Source organism: Rhinopithecus roxellana, chromosome 3, assembly GCF_007565055.1.
Source record: "Rhinopithecus roxellana isolate Shanxi Qingling chromosome 3, ASM756505v1, whole genome shotgun sequence".
In the NCBI taxonomy this organism is placed as follows: Eukaryota; Metazoa; Chordata; class Mammalia; order Primates; family Cercopithecidae; genus Rhinopithecus; species Rhinopithecus roxellana.
Genome location: NC_044551.1, coordinates 147,970,927 through 147,991,046, shown reverse-complemented (window position 1 = coordinate 147,991,046; position 20,120 = coordinate 147,970,927). Strand labels below are relative to the sequence as shown.

General features: G+C 36.2%; 1 protein-coding gene across 3 annotated transcripts in view; it reads right to left on the bottom strand.

Moving 5' to 3' along the window:
* AP3B1 (adaptor related protein complex 3 subunit beta 1) overlaps positions 1–20,120 on the bottom strand; it is a 305,763-nt gene that overhangs the window by 145,427 nt on the left and 140,216 nt on the right. For all 3 annotated transcript variants that reach the window (XM_010356679.2, XM_010356682.2, XM_030927327.1), the window contains exons 12-14: positions 19,640–19,702; positions 16,801–16,933; positions 10,154–10,263 (exon numbers count right to left, since the gene is read on the bottom strand). In XM_010356679.2, coding sequence (XP_010354981.1) covers positions 10,154–10,263; positions 16,801–16,933; positions 19,640–19,702 — 306 coding nt within the window. The remainder of the gene's footprint in view (positions 1–10,153; positions 10,264–16,800; positions 16,934–19,639; positions 19,703–20,120) is intronic.

The window sequence follows — 20,120 nt, the reverse complement described above, 5'->3', positions numbered from 1 at the left end:
GGTTTTAAAGGGAAGAAGAGCATGAAATAAGGTAGAATGACAAACACTTAATGCAGCACTACTGTGTGCCAGTCAGTGTTCTAAGGGCATTACTGTATTAACTAAGCTAATACCTATAATACTACTATATTGTAGGTCCCTTTATGATCATCATTTGACACACATGAGGAAAGTGAGGCATAAAGACTTCAACATGAGGACAGAGCTGGTAAGTGAGGGAGTTAGAACTCATATTTATTATTTTTTTTAACATAATTTCAGACTTACAAGAAGGGTAAAAAAAATTCTGCATACCCTGCACCTAGACTCCCCAAATGCTGACATTTTACTACATTTGTGTTAGCTATCTCTCTAGGTAAACATATATTTTTATTTTATTATTTATTTATTTATTTATTTGAGATAGAGTCTCGCTCTGTCGCCCAGACTGGAGTGCAGTGGTGCGATCTCAGTTCACCATAGCCTCCACCTCCCGGGTACCAGCAATTCTCCTGCCTCAGCCTCCCGAGTAGCTGGGATTATAGGCACACACCACCACACCCAGCTAATTTTTGTATTTTTAGTAGAAACGAGGTTTCACCATGTTGGCCAGGCTGGTCTCAAACTCCTGACCTCAGGTGATTCACCCGCCTTGGCCTCCCAAAGTGTTAGGATTACAGGCGTGAGCCACCATGCCTGGTCACATTTTGTTTTCTTAACCCATAAAGGTAAGTTGTAGGCATGCTCTTATACCCCAAAATACCTCCAAATGTAAGACAATATCATCTGCAAACAAAGATAATTTGACTTCTTCCTTTCCATCTGGATGCCTTTACATCTTTCTCTTGTCTGAATGCTCGAGGTAGGACTTCCAGTACTGTGTTGAATAACAGTGGACATCCCTGTTGTGTTCCAGAGCTTGGATGAAAGGCTAAGATTTTCCCCATTCAGTATGATACTAACTGTGGGTCTGTCACATATGGCTTTTACTATATTGAGGTATGTTCCTTCTATCCCCAGTTTGTTGAGGTTTTTTATCAGGAAAGGATGTTTAATTTTATCAAATGCTATTTCAGCATCAATTGAAATGATCGTATGTTTTTTTGTCCTTCATTCTTTTATATGATAAATAACACTGATTGAATTATGAATGTTGAACCCCTGGGATAAATCTCACTTGGTCATGATGAATCATCTTTTAAATGTTTTGTTGAATTCAGTTTGCTAGTATTTTGCTGAGGACTTTTGCATTGATATTCAACAGATGTTGGCCTGTACTTTTGCCTGCCTGCCTGCCTCCCTTCCTCTCTCCCTCCTTCCCTCCCTCTTTCTCTCTCTCTCTTTCTTTCTTATTTCAATGTGTCCTTGTCTGGTTTAGGTATCAGGGTAACAATGACCTTGTAAAATGAATTTGGAAGTATTCCTTCGTCTTCTATATTTTGGAATAGTTTAAGTAGACTTGGTATTAGTTCTTCTTTAAATGGTAGAATTCAGTAATGAAGCCACTGGATCCCGAGCTTTTCTTCACTGGGAGAACTTTTGTTATGGTTTCAATCTTGTTACTGGTTTTTGGTCTGTTCAGATATTGGATTTCTTCATAGGTCAATCTTTGGAGGTTGTATGTGTCTAGGAAGTTTTCCATTTCCTCTAGATTATCCAACTTACTGGCATACAGTTGCTTATAGTATCCACTGTTGATCCTTTGAATTTCTACACTATCAGTTATAATATCTCCTTTTTCATCTCTGATTTTATTTATGCTCTGATTTTTATTATTTCTTCTACTAATTTTGGATTTGCTTTGCTCTAGGATTTCTAGTTAAGGTACATCATTAAGAGAGGCAGTCCCAAGATGGCCAAATAGGAACAGATCCAGGCTACAACTCCCAGCGTGAGCGACACAGAAGATGGGTGATTTCTACATGTTCAACTGAGGTACTGGGTTCATCTCACTGAGGCATGTTGGACAGTGGGTGCAGGACAGTGAGTGCAGGAGAGTGGGTGCAGCCCACCAAGCAGAGAGAGAACGCCACAAAGATACTCCTCAAGAAGAGCAACTCAAAGACACATAATTGTCAGATTCACCAAGGTTGAAATGAAGGAAAAAATGTTAAGGGCAGCCAGAGAGAAAGGTCGGGTTACCCACAAAGGGAAGCCCATCAGACTAAGAGCAGATCTCTCGGCAGTAAACTCTATAAGCCAGAAGAGAGTGGGGGGCCAATATTCAACATTCTTAAAGAAAAGAATTTTCAACCCAAAATTTCATATCCAGCCAAACTAAGTTTCATAAGTGAAGGAGAAATAAAATCCTTTACAGACAAGCAAATGCTGAGAGATTTTGTCACAACCAGGACTGCCCTACAAGAGCTCCTGAAGGAAGCACTAAACATGGAAAGGAACAACCTGTACCAGGCGCTGCAAAAACATGCCAAAATGTAAAGACCATTGATGCTAGGAAGAAACTGCATCAACTAATGAGCAAAATAACCAGCTAACATCATAAAGACAGGATCAAATTCACACATAACACTCTTAACCTTAAATGTAAATGGGCTAAATGCTCCAATTAAAAGAAACAGACTGGCAAACTGGATAAAGAGTCAAGACCCATCAGTCTGCTGTATTCAGGAGACCCATCTCACATGCACAGACACATATAGACTAAAAATAAAGGGATGGAGGAAGATCTACCAAGCAAATGGAAAACAAAAAACGGCAGGGGTTGCAATCCTAGTCTCTGAGAAAACAGACTTTAAACCAACAAAGATCAAAAGAGACAAAGAAGGCCATTACATAATGGCAAAGGGATCAACTCAACAAGAAGAGCTAACTATCCTAAATATATATGCACCCAATACAGGAGCACCCAGTTCATAAAGCAAGCGCTTAGAGACCTACAAAGAGACTTAGACTCCCACACAATAATAATGGGAGACTTTAACACCCCACTGTCAACATTAGACAACAAGACAGAAAGCTAACAAGGATATCCAGGAATTGAACTCAGCTCTGCACCAAGCGGACCTAATAGACATCTACAGAACTCTCCACCCCAAATCAACAGAGTATACATTCTTCTCAGCACCAAATGGCACTTATTCAAAATGGACCATATAATTGGAAGTAAAGCACTCCTCAGCAAATGTAAAAGAACAGAAATTATAACAAACTGTCTCTCAGACCACAGTGCAATCAAACTAGAACTCAGGATTAAGAAACTCACTCAAAACCACTCAACTACATGGAAACTGAACAACCTCCTCCTGAATGACTACTAGGTACATAATGAAATGAAGGCAGAAACAAAGATGTTCCTTGAAACCCATGAGAACAAAGATACAACATACCAGAATCTCTGGGACACATTTAAAGCAGTGTGTAGAGGGAAATTTATAGCAATAAATGCCCTCAAGAGAAAGCATGAAAATTCTAAAATTGACACCCTAACCTCACAATTAAAAGAACTAGAGAAGCAAGAGCCATCACATTCAAAAGCTAGCAGAAGGCAAGAAATAACTAACATCAGAGCAGAACTGAAGGAGATAGAGAAACAAAAAAAAAAACCTTCAAAAAAATCAATGAATCCAGGAGCTGGCTTTTTTTGAAAAGATCAACAAAATGATAGACTGCCAGCAAGACTAATAAAGAAGAAAAAAGAATCAAATAGATGCAATAAAAATGATAAAGGGGATATCACCACCAACCCCACAGAAATACAAACTACCATCAGAGAATACTATAAACACCTCTACGCAAATAAACTAGAAAACCTAGAAGAAATGGATAAATTCCTGGACAAATACACTCTCCCAAGACTAAACCAGGAAGAAGTTGAATCCTTGAATAGACCAATAACAGGCTGTGAAATTGAGGCAATAATTAATAGCCTACCAACCAAAAAAAGGCCAGGACCAGACGGATTCACAGCCGAATTCTACCAGAGGTACAAGGAGGTGCTGGTACCATTCCTTCTGAAACTATTCCCATCAATAGAGAAAGAGGGAATCCTCCCTAACTCATTTTATGAGGTCAATATCATCCTAACACCAAAGCCTGGAAGAGACACAACAAAAAAAGAGAATTTTAGACCAATTTCCCTGATGAACATCAATGCAAAAATCCTCAATAAAATACTGGCAAACCAAATCCAGCAGCACATCAAAAAGCTTATCCACCATGATCAAGTGGGCTTCATCTCTGGGATGCAAGGCTGGCTCGACATACACAAATCAATAAACGTAATCCAGCATATAAACAGAACCAAAGACAAAACCCACATGATTATCTCAATAGATGCAGAAAAGTTCTTCGACAAAATTCAACAGCCCTTCATGCTAAAAACTCTCAATAAACTAGGTATTGATGGAATGTATCTCAAAATAATAAGAGCTATTTATGACAAACCCACAGCCAATATCATATGGGCAAAAACTGGAAGCATTCCCTTTGAAAACTGGCACAAGACAGGATGCCCTCTCTTACCACTCCTATTCAACACAGTTGGAAGTTCTGGCCAGGGCAATCAGGCAAAAGAAAGAAATAAAGGGTATTCAATTAGGAAAAGAGGAATTCAAATTATCCCTGTTTGCAGATGACATGATTGTATATTTAGAAATCCCCATCGTCTCAGCCCCAAATCTCCTTAAGCTGATAAGCAACTTCAGTCTCCGGATACAAAATCAATGTGCAAAGATCACAAGTATTTTTATACACCAATAACAGACAAACAGAGAGCCAAATCATGAATGAACTCCCATTCACAATTGCTTCAAAGAGAATAAAATACCTAGGAATCCAACTTACAAGGGATCTGAAGGACTTATTCAAGGAGAATTACAAACCACTGCTCAATGAAATAAAAGAGGACACAAACAAATGGAAGAACATTCCATGCTCATGGATAGGAAGAATCAGTATCGAAAATGGCCATACTGCCCAAGGTAATTTATAGATTCAATGCCATCCCCATTAAGCTACCAATGCCTTTCTTCACAGAATTGGAAAAAACTACTTTCAAGTTCATATGGAACCAAAAAAGAGTCTGCATTGCCAAGAGAATCCTAAGCAAAAAGAACAAAGCTGGAGGCATCACTCCACCTGACTTCAAACTATACTACAAGGCTACAGTAACCAAAACAGCATGGTACTGGTACCAAAACAGAGATATAGACCAATGGAACAGAACACAGCCCTCAGAAATAATACCACATATCTACAGCCATCTGATCTTTGACAAACCTGACAAAAACAAGAAATGGGAAAGGATTCCCTATTTAATAAATGGTGCTGGGAAAACTGGCTAGCCACACGTAGAAAGCTGCAACTGGATCCCTTCCTTACACTTTATATGAAAATTAATTCAAGATGGATTAGAGACTTAAATGTTAGAGCTAAAACCATAAAAACCCTAGAAGAAAACTTAGGCAATACCATTCAGTACACTGGCATGGGCAAGGACTTCATGTCTAAAACACCAAAAGCAACGGCAACAAAAGTCAAAATTGACAAATGGGATCTAATTAAACTAAAGAGCTTCTGCATGGCAAAAGAAACCTCCTACAGAGTAAACAGGCAACCTACAGAATGGGAGAAAAGTTTTGCAATCTACTCATCTGACAAAGGGCTAATATCCAGAACCTACAAAGAACACAAATTTGCAAGAAAAACACAAACAACCCCATCAAAAAGTGGGCAAAGGATATGAACAGACACTTCTCAAAAGAAGACATTTATGCAGCCAACAGACACATGAAAAAATGCTCTTTATCACACGCCAGCAGAGAAATGCAAATCAAAATCACAATGAGATATCATCTCACAGCAGTTAGAATGGCGATCATTAAAAAGTCAGGAAACAACAGGTGCTGGAGAGGATGTGGAGAAATAGGAACACTTTTACACTGTTGGTGGGACTGTAAACTAGTTCAACCATTATGGAAGACAGTGTGGCGATTCCTCAAGGATCTAGAACTAGAAATACCATTTGACCCAGCCATCCCATTACTGGGTATATACCCAAAAGATTATAAATCATGCTGCTATAAAGACACATGCACACATATGTTTATTGCAGCACTATTCACAATAGCAAAGACTTGGAACCAACCCAAATGTCCATCAATGACAGACTGGACTTAGAAAATACAGCACATATATACCATGGAATACTATGCAGCCATAAAAAAGGATGAGTTCGTGTCCTTTGTAGGGACATGGATGCAGCTGGAAACCATCATTCTCAACACACTATCGCAAGAACAGAAAACCAAACACCACATGTTCTCACTCATAGGTGGGAAATGAACAATGAGAACACTTGGACATAGGATGGGGAACATCACACACCAGGGCCTGTCGTGTGGTGGGAGGAGGGGGTTGGGATAGCTTTAGGAGATATACCTAATGTAAATGACGAGTTAATGGGTACAGCACACCAACATGGCACATGTATACATATGTAACAAACCTGCACGTTGTGCACATGTACCTTAGAACCTAAAGTATAATAAAAAAATTTTTAAAAGATACATCATTAAGTTATTTATTATTTATTTGAAGTTTTTCTTCTTTTTTGATGTAGGCTCTTATAGCTATAAACCTCCCTTTGCATACTGTTTTTGTTGTATCCCATAGGGTTTAGTATGTTGTGTTTCCATCATCATATGTTTCAAGAAATTTTTCAATGCCCTTTTTAAATTCTTCCTTGACCCACTGGTCATTCAGGAGCATATTGTTTAATTTCCGTATGTTTATATTGTTTGAAAATTCCCCTTGTTTTAGATTTCTAGTTTTATTCCACTCTGGTCAGAGAAGATGCTTGATTTTTTTTTTTTTTTTAATGTTTTAAGACTTGTTTTGTGACCTAACATATGCTCTATCCTTAAGAATGATCCATGTGCTGATAAAAAGAATGTGTATAAGAATGTGTATTCCGCAGCTCTTGGATGAAATTTTCTGTATATATCTATTAGATCCATCTGATGCATAGTACAAATTAAGTCCAACGCTTCTTTGTTGGTTTTCTGTCTGGAAGATCTGTCCAATGCTGAAAGTGGAGTGTTGCAATCTCCAGCTATTATGGTATTGAGGTCTACCTTTGTCTCTCATAACATTTGCTTTATATATCTGGGTGCTCCAGTGTTGGGTGCAATTATATTTAAAGTCGTTACATCCTCTTGCTGAAATGACTCTTTAGCATTAAATAATGACCTTCTTTGTCTCATCCTACACTTTTTGTCTTTTGTAAGTGTAGGAAGAGACAGACATTTTGTCTGATATAAGCATAGCAACGCCCATTCTTTTTCGGTTTCTACCAACATGGAATGTCTTTTTCCACCCTTTTTTTTTCAGTCTACGTCTATTTTTATAGGTGAAGTGTGTTTCTTGTAGGCATCATCAGATCAGTAGGTCTTGTTTATCCATGCAGTTACTCTATGTCTTTTGATTGGAGAGTTTAGTCCATTTACATTCAATGTTACTATTGATAAGTAAGAACTTACTCCTGCCATTTTGTTACTCGTTTTCTGGTTGTTTTGTGTTCTCTTCCTTCCATCCTTTCTTCCTGTTTTCCTTTTAATGAAGGTGGTTTTCTCTGGTGGTATGATTTAATTTGTTTTTTAATTTTTGCGTATCCATTTTATGTTTTTAGATTAGAGGTTACAATGAAGCTTGCAAATACTGTCTTATTAATATAATCCATTGTTTTAAACTGATGACAACACTGATTGCATATATCATCAAGCAAAAAGAAAACTAATAAAAATTCTACCCTGCTTTTTCACTTTTTGTTGTTTCTACTTATGGCTTATTGCACTGTCCATGTCTTGAAAAGTTGTTGTAATTATGTTTAATCAGTTCATATTTTAGTCTTTCTACTCAAGACATGAGTACTTTACACACAATTCTAGTGTTACAATATTCTGCTTTTCTGTGTACATACTATCACCAGTGAATTTTGTGCCTTTGAATGATTTCTTCTTGCTTACTATCATCCTTTTCTTTCAGATTGAAGAGCTACCTTTAGCATTTCTTATAGGACAGGTCTAGGTCTGTTGTTGATGAAATCCCTCAGCTGTTGTTTGTCTGGGAAAGTCTTTAGTTTTCCTTCATATTTGAAGGATATTTTCACTGGATATACTATTCTAGGGTAAAAGTCGTTGTCCTCTGTCACTTTGTGTCATGCCACTCTGCCCTGGCCTGTAAAGTTTCCACTGAAAAGTCTGCTGCCACATGTGTTAGAGTTCAAATCACATGTTGTTTCTCTTGTCTTGCTGCTTTTAGGATCCTTTCTTTATCCTTGACCTTTGGGAGTCTGATTATTAAATGTCTCAAGGTAGGCTTCTTTGGGTTAAATTGGCTTGATGTTCTATAACCTTCTTGTACTTCAATGCTGACATCTTTCTCCAGGTTTGGGAAGTTCTCTGACATTATTCCTCTGAATAAACTTTCCATCCCTACCCCTTTCTCTACTTCCCCTGTAAGGCCAATATCTCTTAGATTTGCCCTTTTGAGACTATTTTCTAGATCTTATAGGTGTGCTTCATTCTGTTCTTTTTTGTCTCCTCTGACTGTGTATTTTCAAAGAGCCTGTCTTCAAGCTCACTAATTCCTCTTCTGGATCAATTCTGCCACTAAGAGACTCAGATGCAATCTTCAGTATATCAATTGCATTTTTCAATTCTAGAGTTTCTGCTTGATTCTTTTTAACTATTTCAATCTCTGTTAAATTTATCAGATAGAATTCTACATTCCTTCTCTGTATTATCTTGAATTTCTTTGAGTTTTCTCAAGACAGCTATTTTGAATTATCTGTCTGAAGGGTAACGTATCTCTCTATTTCTCTAGTATTGGCCCCTGATGCCTTATGTAGTTTGTTTAGTGAGGTCATATTTTCCTGGATGGTCTTGATGCTTACAGATGTTCATCAGTTTCTGGGCATTGAAGTTAGGTATTTATTGTAGTCTTCATAGTCTGGGCTTATTTGTGCTTATCTTATTTGGGAAGGCTTTCCAGGTTATTCAAAGGGACTTGGGCCTCAAGCCCAATAACGTTGTGGTTCTTGCAGACTGGTAGAGGTACTGCCTTGGTGGGCTTGGATAAATCTGGGAGAACTCTCTAGATTAACAGGCAGAGACTCTTGTTCTCTTCCTTTGTTCTCTTCCCAATTATTGTGCACTCCCCCCACCAAGTACAGAGATTCTCCATGCCACACTGATGCTGCCGGGGGATGGGAGAGCGGAGGCATTGGCAATTCAAGACTGTCTTTCCTACCCTCTTCAGTGCCTCTTTCAGCAATATGAAGTTAAAACCAGATACTGTGATTGCCCACCTGATTTTTGGTTATGATGGTGCTTTCTTGTGTGCAATTAGTTGCTAAAATTTTGTGTTCCTACAGGGGCGACAATCAGTACAGCCCTCTATTTGGCGATCTTGTTCCATCCTTCAAGATTTGTATTTAAAAACTAAGATCTACCATAGAAAGGAATGAAGTACTATATTAAAAAACATACATGAACCTTGAAAACATGCTAAGTGAAAGATGCCAGAAACAAAAGGCTACATATTGTCCAGAAAAGGCAAATCCATAAAGATAAAAAAGTAGATTAGTAGTGGCCAGGGGATAGAGTGAAGGGAGACTGGGCAGTCTCAGCTATGGAATTTTTTTTAAGGGGTGATGAAAATGTCCTGCAATTACATACTGGTGATGGTTGCAAAAACTTATAAGTGATCAAAAACCAATGATACACTTCAAAAGAGTAAATTTTATAGTATAAAATTATATCTCAATTTTAAAAAACCAAATTTGTGCACAAAGTGTGCTCACTGGTATTGTTTCTAACTTCTCTCAAAGGACAGCTCTGGGAAAGAGATGTTGCTATATTCACTTCATGTATGACACATGAACATGCATATACACTCACCCAACATCTAGCTATTGATACATAAAACCCACACTGCTATCTCCAATTCCAGTCTAATACCACGAGGCTCATTCTAACCTTCCCCCTATTCAGATTTGTAATTCCCTCCTATAACAGCAAGAAATCTTAGAATCTCAGAATTGGAATCCAGACAGTTCAGCTCTCCTAACTATTACCTTTAGGCTGACATTTACTTTAACAAAACTACAACTTACTGAATAAAATTCAGCAAACTTCTCTTAACTGATACTCACAGTGATACTGTCCAAGAGTTTGGCCATATGTTTAATAATTTCACCATGTTGAACAGGTTGCATTTGCAGTAATTTCTTTATAACAACCACACTTTCAGCAACAACTATTTCTGAAAAAGATAGAAATTATTCATACTAAATATGTATAATTCAATTCAAATGCAATATGCTTGGTATAATGTAAACTTAAATTAGAAAGACATTCTATTTAATACATGCCTTAAAAGACTATGTGAAAAGTATAACCACCCTGAGTGCACTTCCAAATCTGAGGTGTGAACATCTGTCTCAACTAGAAGAGTTAACTTTAATTTCTAACCTCTGTTGCTGTCTCCTAGCTTCTGTAGTTTCTTATCTCTGCATCTTTAGATCAAGAAAGCAAGAGAGGTTGGATTATGCTGCCCACCGTAGTGTTCTATGTCTTTGGCTTTTAACCAAGTCCTCAAATACTGCTCTTTGATTCCTATAAATTATATAGTTGAAATCAATTATCTACAATCTAAACAACATTTTCCCTATTCTGCAGAAAACAGCAAACTAAAACACTAGAAAATAATTTCCTTAAGCGAAATGTCCAGAAAAGTGAGTAGTAAAGATGAGTGGTAGTAGGAAAGACGTTACTGTAGAAATAGCATGGAGTGCAAAGCCAGAAAGAATGGGATTGTGAGCTGGATTGTCTCTATTTGTTCTATAAAGTCCACTCTGCCTTTCTTTCCCCAGCACTGTGCCTTAAGAGGCCCACCTGTAGTCTGCCTCAACCAGACTCCCTTGGTCCTGGCTTATAGCTGTGTTTAGTCAATAGAAAGCTTCAGCAGGAGTTGGGGGAGGGAGGAGGTATTTATTATCCTTGATCCCTACTCTGCCAGCCTCCTCTACCTGGTATCACATGCAATCCCCTACACAAGGTACTGCAAGTGCCTCTCTCCTGCAGGGTCTGGTAACTGTTCCTGCTCCTCACACCCCTTCCCTTTCATCTGAGGTACGGTAAGGGCCTCCCACGATTGATAGCCTGTTAGCTCCAGGGTGTTACATTATATCTTGTTGGTTTCCCTTAATCCTGCCCACAGTTTACAAATAGTTCATTCACTAAATTTGCTTCAATCATCCCTTTTAAGTGTGCCATCTGTTTCTTGCCAGAGCCTTAACTAATATAGTAACTGCTACTAGACATGGATAGGAAGCAAATCCTTACACTGGGATTACGGGATTGAGTTATCACACTAAACTGGCCAATCATTGGTCCAGTTTCTTTTTGGTGGTACTGGTAAAGAAATGTACTATAACTTATCCGAGAACCTGGCCTTATGAAATGAATCTTATATAATGTGTTATTAATGCTAGTGATGCCAGAGAAATAAATCAACATTGTCTTTACTTATTATTTTGATATTTTTATTAATAGGGCTTCATGGCTATTAGGAATTCCCTAGTGTATACTACAAAGGTTTATTTTAATATTATATTAGAAACACCATGTTTTGTTCCTATTACTCTTTTTTTTTTTTTTTTTGAGACAGAGTCTTGCTCTGTCGCCCAGGCTGGAGCGCCGTGGCGCATTTCAGCTCACTGCAACCTCCGCCTCCCAGATTCAAGCAATTCTCCTGCCGCAGCCTCCGGAGTAGCTGGGATTACAGGCGCACACCACCACGCCTGGCTAATTTTTTTATTTTTAGTAGAGATGGGGTTTCACCATGTTGGTCAGGCTGATCTCAAACTCCTGACCCCGTGATCCACCCGCCTTGGCCTCCCAAAGTGCTGGGATTACAGGCGTGAGTCACCACGACTGGCCTACTGTTTCACTGAAATGCATTTTTTATACAGCTCCCTTTAAGAATATAAACAAAATTCATCATTCTAATCCTTAGTAAATATATGTATTTCAAACTATTTACCTGTTTATCCATAAGAATAATAAATTAACTAATATTGACCAGGCACAGTGGCTCAGCACTTTGGGAGGCCGAGGCAGGAGGATGGCTTGATCCCAGGAGTTCAAGACCAGCCTGGGCAACATGGAAAATCCCATGTCTACAAAAAATACAAAAATTAGCCAGGAGTTATGGCACGTGCCTATAGTACCAGCTATTCAGGAGGCTGAAGTAGGAGAATCACCTGGGCCCAGGAAGGTTGAGGCTGCAGGGAGCCGTGATCACAACACTGCACTCCAGCCTGGGTGTCAGAGTGAGAAAACAACAACAACAACAACAAAAAATCTAGTATGATTTAACTAAAAGCTAACTAATATTAATGCTTTAGTTTACAAAACGACATCATATTTCATTAACATCTCACAATAATGTAAGGTAGGTACCTTATTATTATTATTTTAAAGATGAAGAAAGGGAGATGCACTGGAATTATATCACTTTGTCTAGAATTCAAACTCAGAACTAGGATGTACATTCTACCTATATATGTTCTATGTTATTATAATCAAGTATTACTTCTCTTTTTTTTTTTTTTTTTTGAGACAGAGTTTTGCTCTTGTTGCCCAGGCTGGAGTGCAGTGGCGCCATCTCGGCTCACTGCAACCTCCATCTCCTGGATTCAAGCAATTCTCCTGCCTCAGCCTCCCAAGTAGCTGGGATTACAGGCACCTGCCACCACACCCACATAATTTTTTGTATTTTTAGTAGAGATGGGGTTTCGCCATGTTGGGCAGGCTGGTCTTGAACTCCTGACCTCAGGTGATCCACCCACCTCGGCCTCCCAAATGCTGGGACTACCGGCATGAGCCATCGTGCCCGCCCATAGGCAAGTATTACTTCTAATAACGACTACCTCTTGGTGCTATGAGGAAAGCAAAGGTAAATGAGAATTAGATTCTGCCCTCATCAAACTTACACTCTAGTAGAAAAATAAATGGTTATCTGATTACTATGCAAAGCTAAATTTGGTAAGTGTGGTTTTAAAGAATGCACAGTATAACCACTTTGTATTTTAAAAGTACATTCTTGCAAAACTAGCCTAAGTAAGAGAAAAAATGTCACATAATTTAATTATCTACAAGCAGAGGAGGATTGGCTATGGCTGAAAGATGTGTTTGGCATCATTTATCTTTAGGAACTACATTAGTTTCCTATTGTTGCTGTCACAGATTACTAAAAACATAGTGGCTTAAAACGATGCAAATTTATCATTGTACAGTTCTAAAAGTCAGAAGTCTAACATAGGTCTTACGGGACTAACATCAAGCTGTCAACAGGGCTGTGTTCCCTCTGGAAGTTTTAGAGGAAATCTGTTTCTTCCCCCTTCCAACTTCCCAAGCGTGCCCACTTTCCTTGCTTCAAATACCTCTTCCAAGAATCACATCACCCTGACCTTCTGAATGACCTGCCTCTCTCTTTCCCATATAAAGACCCACATGATAACATTAGGTCCATCCACATAATCTCCCCATCTATAGAAACTTGACTTAATCATATCTGTGAAGTCTCTTTTTCCATGTAAGGTAACATATTCACAGGTTCTGGGCATCTTTGGAGGGCAATAATTCTGCCTACCACAGGTGCCTTTTCATTCCCCTCAGGTAATTCCACTCTGCTTCTCCTTTATGCTACCTCTTGGATTCCAAAGACCTCAGCACATTGGTGCTACTCTATCAGAAGCATAAAATGATCCTATGTTTTAGATATTTCCTAACTTCCTCCTTGTCCTCAACAAAACTTAATGGACCTAACTCTAAAAAGTACAGTCTACTATCATACCCATTTTACAAATGAAGAATCTGGCACACAGGTAGATTGGGTAATTTACTCAGGATAGCTGTAACATTCAATATAGGTGGTATAGTCCTACATGTAAACAAATAGCTGGCAAGAGAGTAAGTGGTCACTATATGGGAAGACTATATTTGTCTTATATTACTATCTCCCTCCAATAGACTACGAACTCTATAAAGGCAGGAACCTTTTATAAGTTAAATAAATATCCTATTAATGTACTCAACATTTATTAAAGATCTCAACTGATTCAAGTCTTCAATAAATGCTTACTGAATTTTTTTTTTTTTTTTTTTTTTGAGACAGAGTCTCGCTCTGTTGCCCAGGCTGGAGTGCAGTGGCGTGATCTCGGCTCGACAAAACAAAGTCTTCTGCCCCACTCCTTTTAGAGTAGATGGCAATAATTATTCAAAAAAGTAAATTTTGCTAATGTTACCTAAAATAAATTACCTAAGTCAACTAAAATGTAGATTTCTCTTACTAAAGGTCTATAAGAAATTGGTTTATCAAATTAATCTTCGAGAGTAATAATGGACTGTTTTAGGGCAAGCTTCAAGTCAGCTTAGAAAGGCTCTTAACAACACACACACAAAACTAGAAGTCCAAGAGAAATATATTAAACATATATAAAAACAATTGAGCCCAAATGTCCCTGAGGTTTAAAGATTCATTATTTGAAGAGATGATGAGGTATTCATTTCAATATAAAAATCGAAGAATTACAGATTCCTAGAGTCTTACAAGATCTTACAGATTTTAAAGAAACTGAGTCTTCATTCACAGTATATATTTCTAAAAGTAGATCTTTTAATATAAAGAGGAAGGGGCTCTATTGTCAGGATGGCTATGTTAAAGTTAAAAATACTATGAATTTCTTTTATGTGACTAATTTTGATATAAATATTCTCCTTATTTGTTTTACTTCTCACTTTTACTGAGCCAGACTTCCAAACTACAGAAAATAGTGTAGCATATGTGATACAGAGATAATTAATCAGGTATTATGGGCTAATGATGATTATGCAAATATAATCTAGACAATACAATTTAAGTTTGTTAATATTCACTGCAGGGGAAAGAAAAAAAACATGGTTAAGAGTTTTATCAAAAAACAAAAGCCTAACCATTAAAATATCAAAATTTAAAATAGCAAATCCTTCTACTTTTACAGAGGGAGTATGTATTATATTAGTCTTTCATTTTCTAATTATAAAACAATCTAGTCTTCCCTTAAAAGTGATGTAGGGGTAGAATATTTATCTTTTAAAGTCAGTAAAAATATTCGTTGAGAAATTAAATATGAAGCAGAAATAACTGCTTTAAAATCCAAAGCTTGAAATTTTCCATCACAAAAAAAAAAGTCAAAAAATAAAATTGAGAAAATTTGAATATATTTTGTATTTGAATGAACTAATCGGTGTTCTAACTAACTTCCAGTGCTTTCTGTATACAACTAAAATGTAAAAGAACAATTGCCGTGGTAAACCTTCGTTCATAATCTTTAATGGTACAAAGTTATTTTCCCAACGTATGTATTTTATTTGGTCGAATAGCAAGTCATTATTAAAGGCACAGAAAAATTTCTTTAAAACACATTTTTAAAGTCACATTTTAAAATGAGACATAGAAACAGAGATAAAAGGATTAGTTATTATTAAAAGTAGAAAGAGAGAGAGTGGATGACACTTATCATCCTATCTCCACTAGCTATTTCGTAGAGATAAAAAAATTTTTAAACCTATTGTCTTGATAATTTTGGTTGGCATTTATCTGGAGTTTTAATACTACAGGTAGAAAAATCTTTAGTCATAATATCTTGAGTTTACAGGTACAAGTTTAAAATTTTATGCTCACGACAAAAATCAGTGTTATCTGGGAATAAAGTTTGTTCTAATTTTTTTCATCAGAAATACTTTCAACAACGTTACAGTTTTCTAAAGATATCTACATGTGGGAAAAGATAATTAGGGATTATAGGATTCTTGTACTAAAAAGTTATTTTTCAAATAAAATGTAATCAATTTTATTGTTTTACCTCATGGGCTGCTGTATCATATATGTCCGTATCTAGAGATGACATAGACATAAGTATATTTTAAATCCCATAAATAATTTCAATGATTTTACAAAGAAAATTATGCTTTTCTTTAAAAAGTCTCATTTTAATTAAATACGTAATTATAATAAAAGTCCTTTAAACAAAATTATTTTAAAGGTAAAGTTGGCTTTTCTTTCTTTCTCTAAATGGCTCCATTTATTTTAAAGCCTTACCCACAGAAATAACTGACGCTTTGCCATAGAACAATATGGGATCTAGATTACATATTTTACTGGATATTACCTATCCAGTTTTACCGAACACTCAGATATTGTTTGGCTTAAAAACATAAAGCTACTCCAAGTTGATGGCTTTTAAATCTAGTTAATTTTGAATATAAAATTATTGCGTGAATTTCTGAGGAAAAAAATGTTGAAGGTATAACATGTTTTTTGATCTAGCCACTTCTCCATGTTATAGTCATTTGCCTGCTTTTAGCACCCTCTGCAGGTGAACCAATATTATGCACAACTTACATGCCATTAAAATGCAGTAAAAAGATGGAAAGGATACAATCAAGGAGATTAAACTGTAAAGAAGTAAAACAAATTTTCGTAGATCTGTTGCAATAAAACAAATACTACCTGCTAGTTAATGGCCTATTTTACTAAAAAAAAAAAAAAAAAAAAAAAAAAAAAAAAAAAAAAAAACCCAGAATAAGCATATTTATGTGCATTTCAAGGATAAAGTGCTACTTATTGTGACCATACTACTGACATAACTGGAAAAGCTCAAATGCAAAGTTAGAAAAGGTTACAACTTGGAAATAATACCAAGAATATCCAAATTATAAATCACTTGAAAACAAAATGAAACTGTGAACTTACCATCCCTGTTGGACAGCAGACAGACCAAGCCATTGAGGCACGTGTCAGTTACTTCCAAGATGTTGGTTGCACATCTGCCTATAGTCTGAATAGTGGCTGCTGCAAATTGTTTATCCTGGCTTTTCACATAGGTCTAAAAGATATTATTTCAATTAGTTTACACATTGGTATTATCGAGTTAACCAAAAATCTGATTATATTAAATTTCATCAATATGTGAGAATTCCAGCATACATAAACTTCTCATAAGCACAATATGAGGACCAAGTGATGATGTAGATTAATTTCATTTTGTTTTGATTTTTTTACTTAACGAATGTGCCTATGGACGAAGCACATTTTCAAGCCAGGCTCATTCACCTGTGGCCCTAGTGGCTTGAGACTGCAAAACAGATAGTAGGAGCAGTCACCCAAAGACAGCAATTAGTTTAAGTGCAAGGTTGAAAGAGATGATGAGAGCTCTCTCTTTGGAGGTTTCAGTTCATTTACCAGCAGCATCTGTGAATCTATGGAAAAAAAAGGTCACTTTTTCAGAGACACTAAATCTAAAAATTGGGAGAAAAGGAAGAAAGGGACCAGTAGGCTATTTACAAACATTTTACTTTCAAAATCTATCACAATGGTTGTAAAAGAATAATAGTTACAATGAACAATATTTCAATAAAGACTTCAAATACTCACTTTATAATAAAATAAAATACCATACTTTTGAAACCAGTTTTCTTTAAAAGTATGCTTTAAAAATATACTGTAAAGGGTATATATGTGTGTGTGTGTGTGTGTGTATATACTATATACATAGTGTGTGTGTATATATATACACTATGCATATATACACACACTATATATATACACACTATATATAGTATATACATATACACACACTATATATATACAAATTTAAAAATAAAGAAATAAATCACTGATTTAACAACAGGAAGTTAAAAGATCTTTTAAAAATTTATAATAGCCCTAGAGAATTTCACTTTGGTTAGAACCTTCCTAATGTTTACATGACAAAACCTTCCACTGTTTACAGAAATATACACACTTTATATCATATATATGAAATTTGAAATGTCATTAACAATTGAAATTTTTAAGAAAGAGTCCCAACCTCAAAAAATTCAAAAGAAGTATACAATGTAGACTTAACACTATGGTTATCAAAAATGCAAAAAAAGTATATACATTTAAGTGGTGTCTAAACGACAAATGCAGGAGAAAATCTAAAGATATCTAAAAAAATACAAATCTGCTAAAAATGGTACCCACAAGGTGATTAAATGTTGAAGAAATAAATTAATTAAACTCTCCTGGTTTTTTATATTTAAAAGTGTTCCCAAATAAATTAATTTCCTTAACTAAAAATATATACTTATGAGTCTTTAGAAACATTCCCTATTTTACCCAAAAAGTTGCTAAAACCATAACTATGAGCATAACACCAAACACAGACAGAAGGTACAAATTTAGAGAGTGATAAAAATGAATACATGAAAAAAATATACTTAAAAGTTTGACTGAAAAACGGACCTTATTAAACATCCCGATATCAAATGAAAAGACTAGATGACCAAAATTTTGAAGCAGGTCTAGTATGTGCCCTCTATACAACCCATTCCATAAGATTACCTAAGTCTCCCTTTGTACAATCCCAGGAGACTTGATATAAGCAAAAAGTAGACAGTGAGAGAACACCCAAAGAGACTAGACAGGACAACAGGAAAGGAACAAGAATAAACACAAAGACCAGTACTTTAAATAAATAACATTATAAGAATGAAGTGAAAATCAAATTCAAGCAATGATCTACAGCTATAAGATTACTGAATAAGAACATAAAATACTATATTTTCTGTCATATAAATGAGTGCATTTCCAGAACATCTTAATTTTTTAAGAATTTGGCTAGAAAGATACACATCATGAAAGTAGAGTAATCCAGGTATGAAAATATAAATTATGGACATGCCATATTATTCTACTACGCCTGTAAAAAATTTAAAAACCACATAGCTAAAAAGAAATAGTGTACATAGTGTCTTATACCCAAGAAGAAATTTAATACTGGCATATAGGAGGACAATGGCAAAAAATACATCTCTGAAAGTTGGAAGCTGATAAAAGAAAAACTCTGTGATTACTGCATAGTATGTGGTATATTTTTGTTAAGAAAACAGATAATGGAATGTAAAAGTCATGATACTGATGTAAAGTTTTCTATTGCTGTGCTCTACCACTAAGGTTTCAGAGATGACCTTTCCATCATAAAGGGTATGATGTCCATGAAGTAGTTTTTGAATAATATTTTGGGGGGAAATGCAGCTAGGAAGATTCTCATACGGCATAAAAGTACAACAAAACAAATCAAAATAAAAAATAGCAATTTAAAAAATCATAGTGGGGCAATTATAAACAACATTTTTTGAGCTATATATGAGGCTACGGGGGTAGTGTCAAAAATAGTGATAGGTCAATAAAATAGGAACCACCAGGTAAGAAATGAAGCCACTTTCATGACCACAGAATATAGAAAGGACTATTTATGTTGGCAGCACAAAAAGATGAAATTCTTACCAGAAATGCAATTTCAAACAAAGACAGAGTTATAAACCAAAGTCCTTCAAAGTCTATGAAAATATGAAAGAGAATACTATGTTTTCCTTAAATTATAAATTTGTAATTATTCTTGCAAATTTGTAAATTTCTTAGTTGTCAATCTTGTACCAATCACTATTTTATGTACATAATTACTTATTTCTAGATAGAAAAAGATGCATATTTAAGACTGAACATATGTTTTAGAAGTTTTTTATAATTAGCACTGTACACAAACCTGAAATTCTCGAAGAAGAGTTGATATGTTGGCTTCATTTGCCAAGTTTGTCAAAATTTCAAGCTGTAGAAGACAAAAGAGAAAGTAAACATTTAAAAACAATGGTAGCAAGATGAATTTAATAGAGTACAAGCATTTAATTGAAAGTTTATTTCACTTTTAAAAATCACATTGTTGGCCGGGCACGGTGACTCACTCCTGTAATGCCAACAATTTGGGAAGCCGAGGCAGGTGGATCACCTGAGGCCAGGAGTCTCAGACCAGCCTGACCAACATGGAGAAACCCCATCTCTGCTAAAAATACAAAATTAGCCAGGCGTGGTGGTGCATGCCTATAATCCCAGCTACTCGGGAGGCTGAGGCAGGAGAATCGCTGGAACCCAGGAGGCAGAGGTTGCAGTGAGCCGAGATCGCGCCATTGCACTCCAGCCTGGGAAACAAGAGTGAAACTGTGACACACACACACACACACACAAAATCA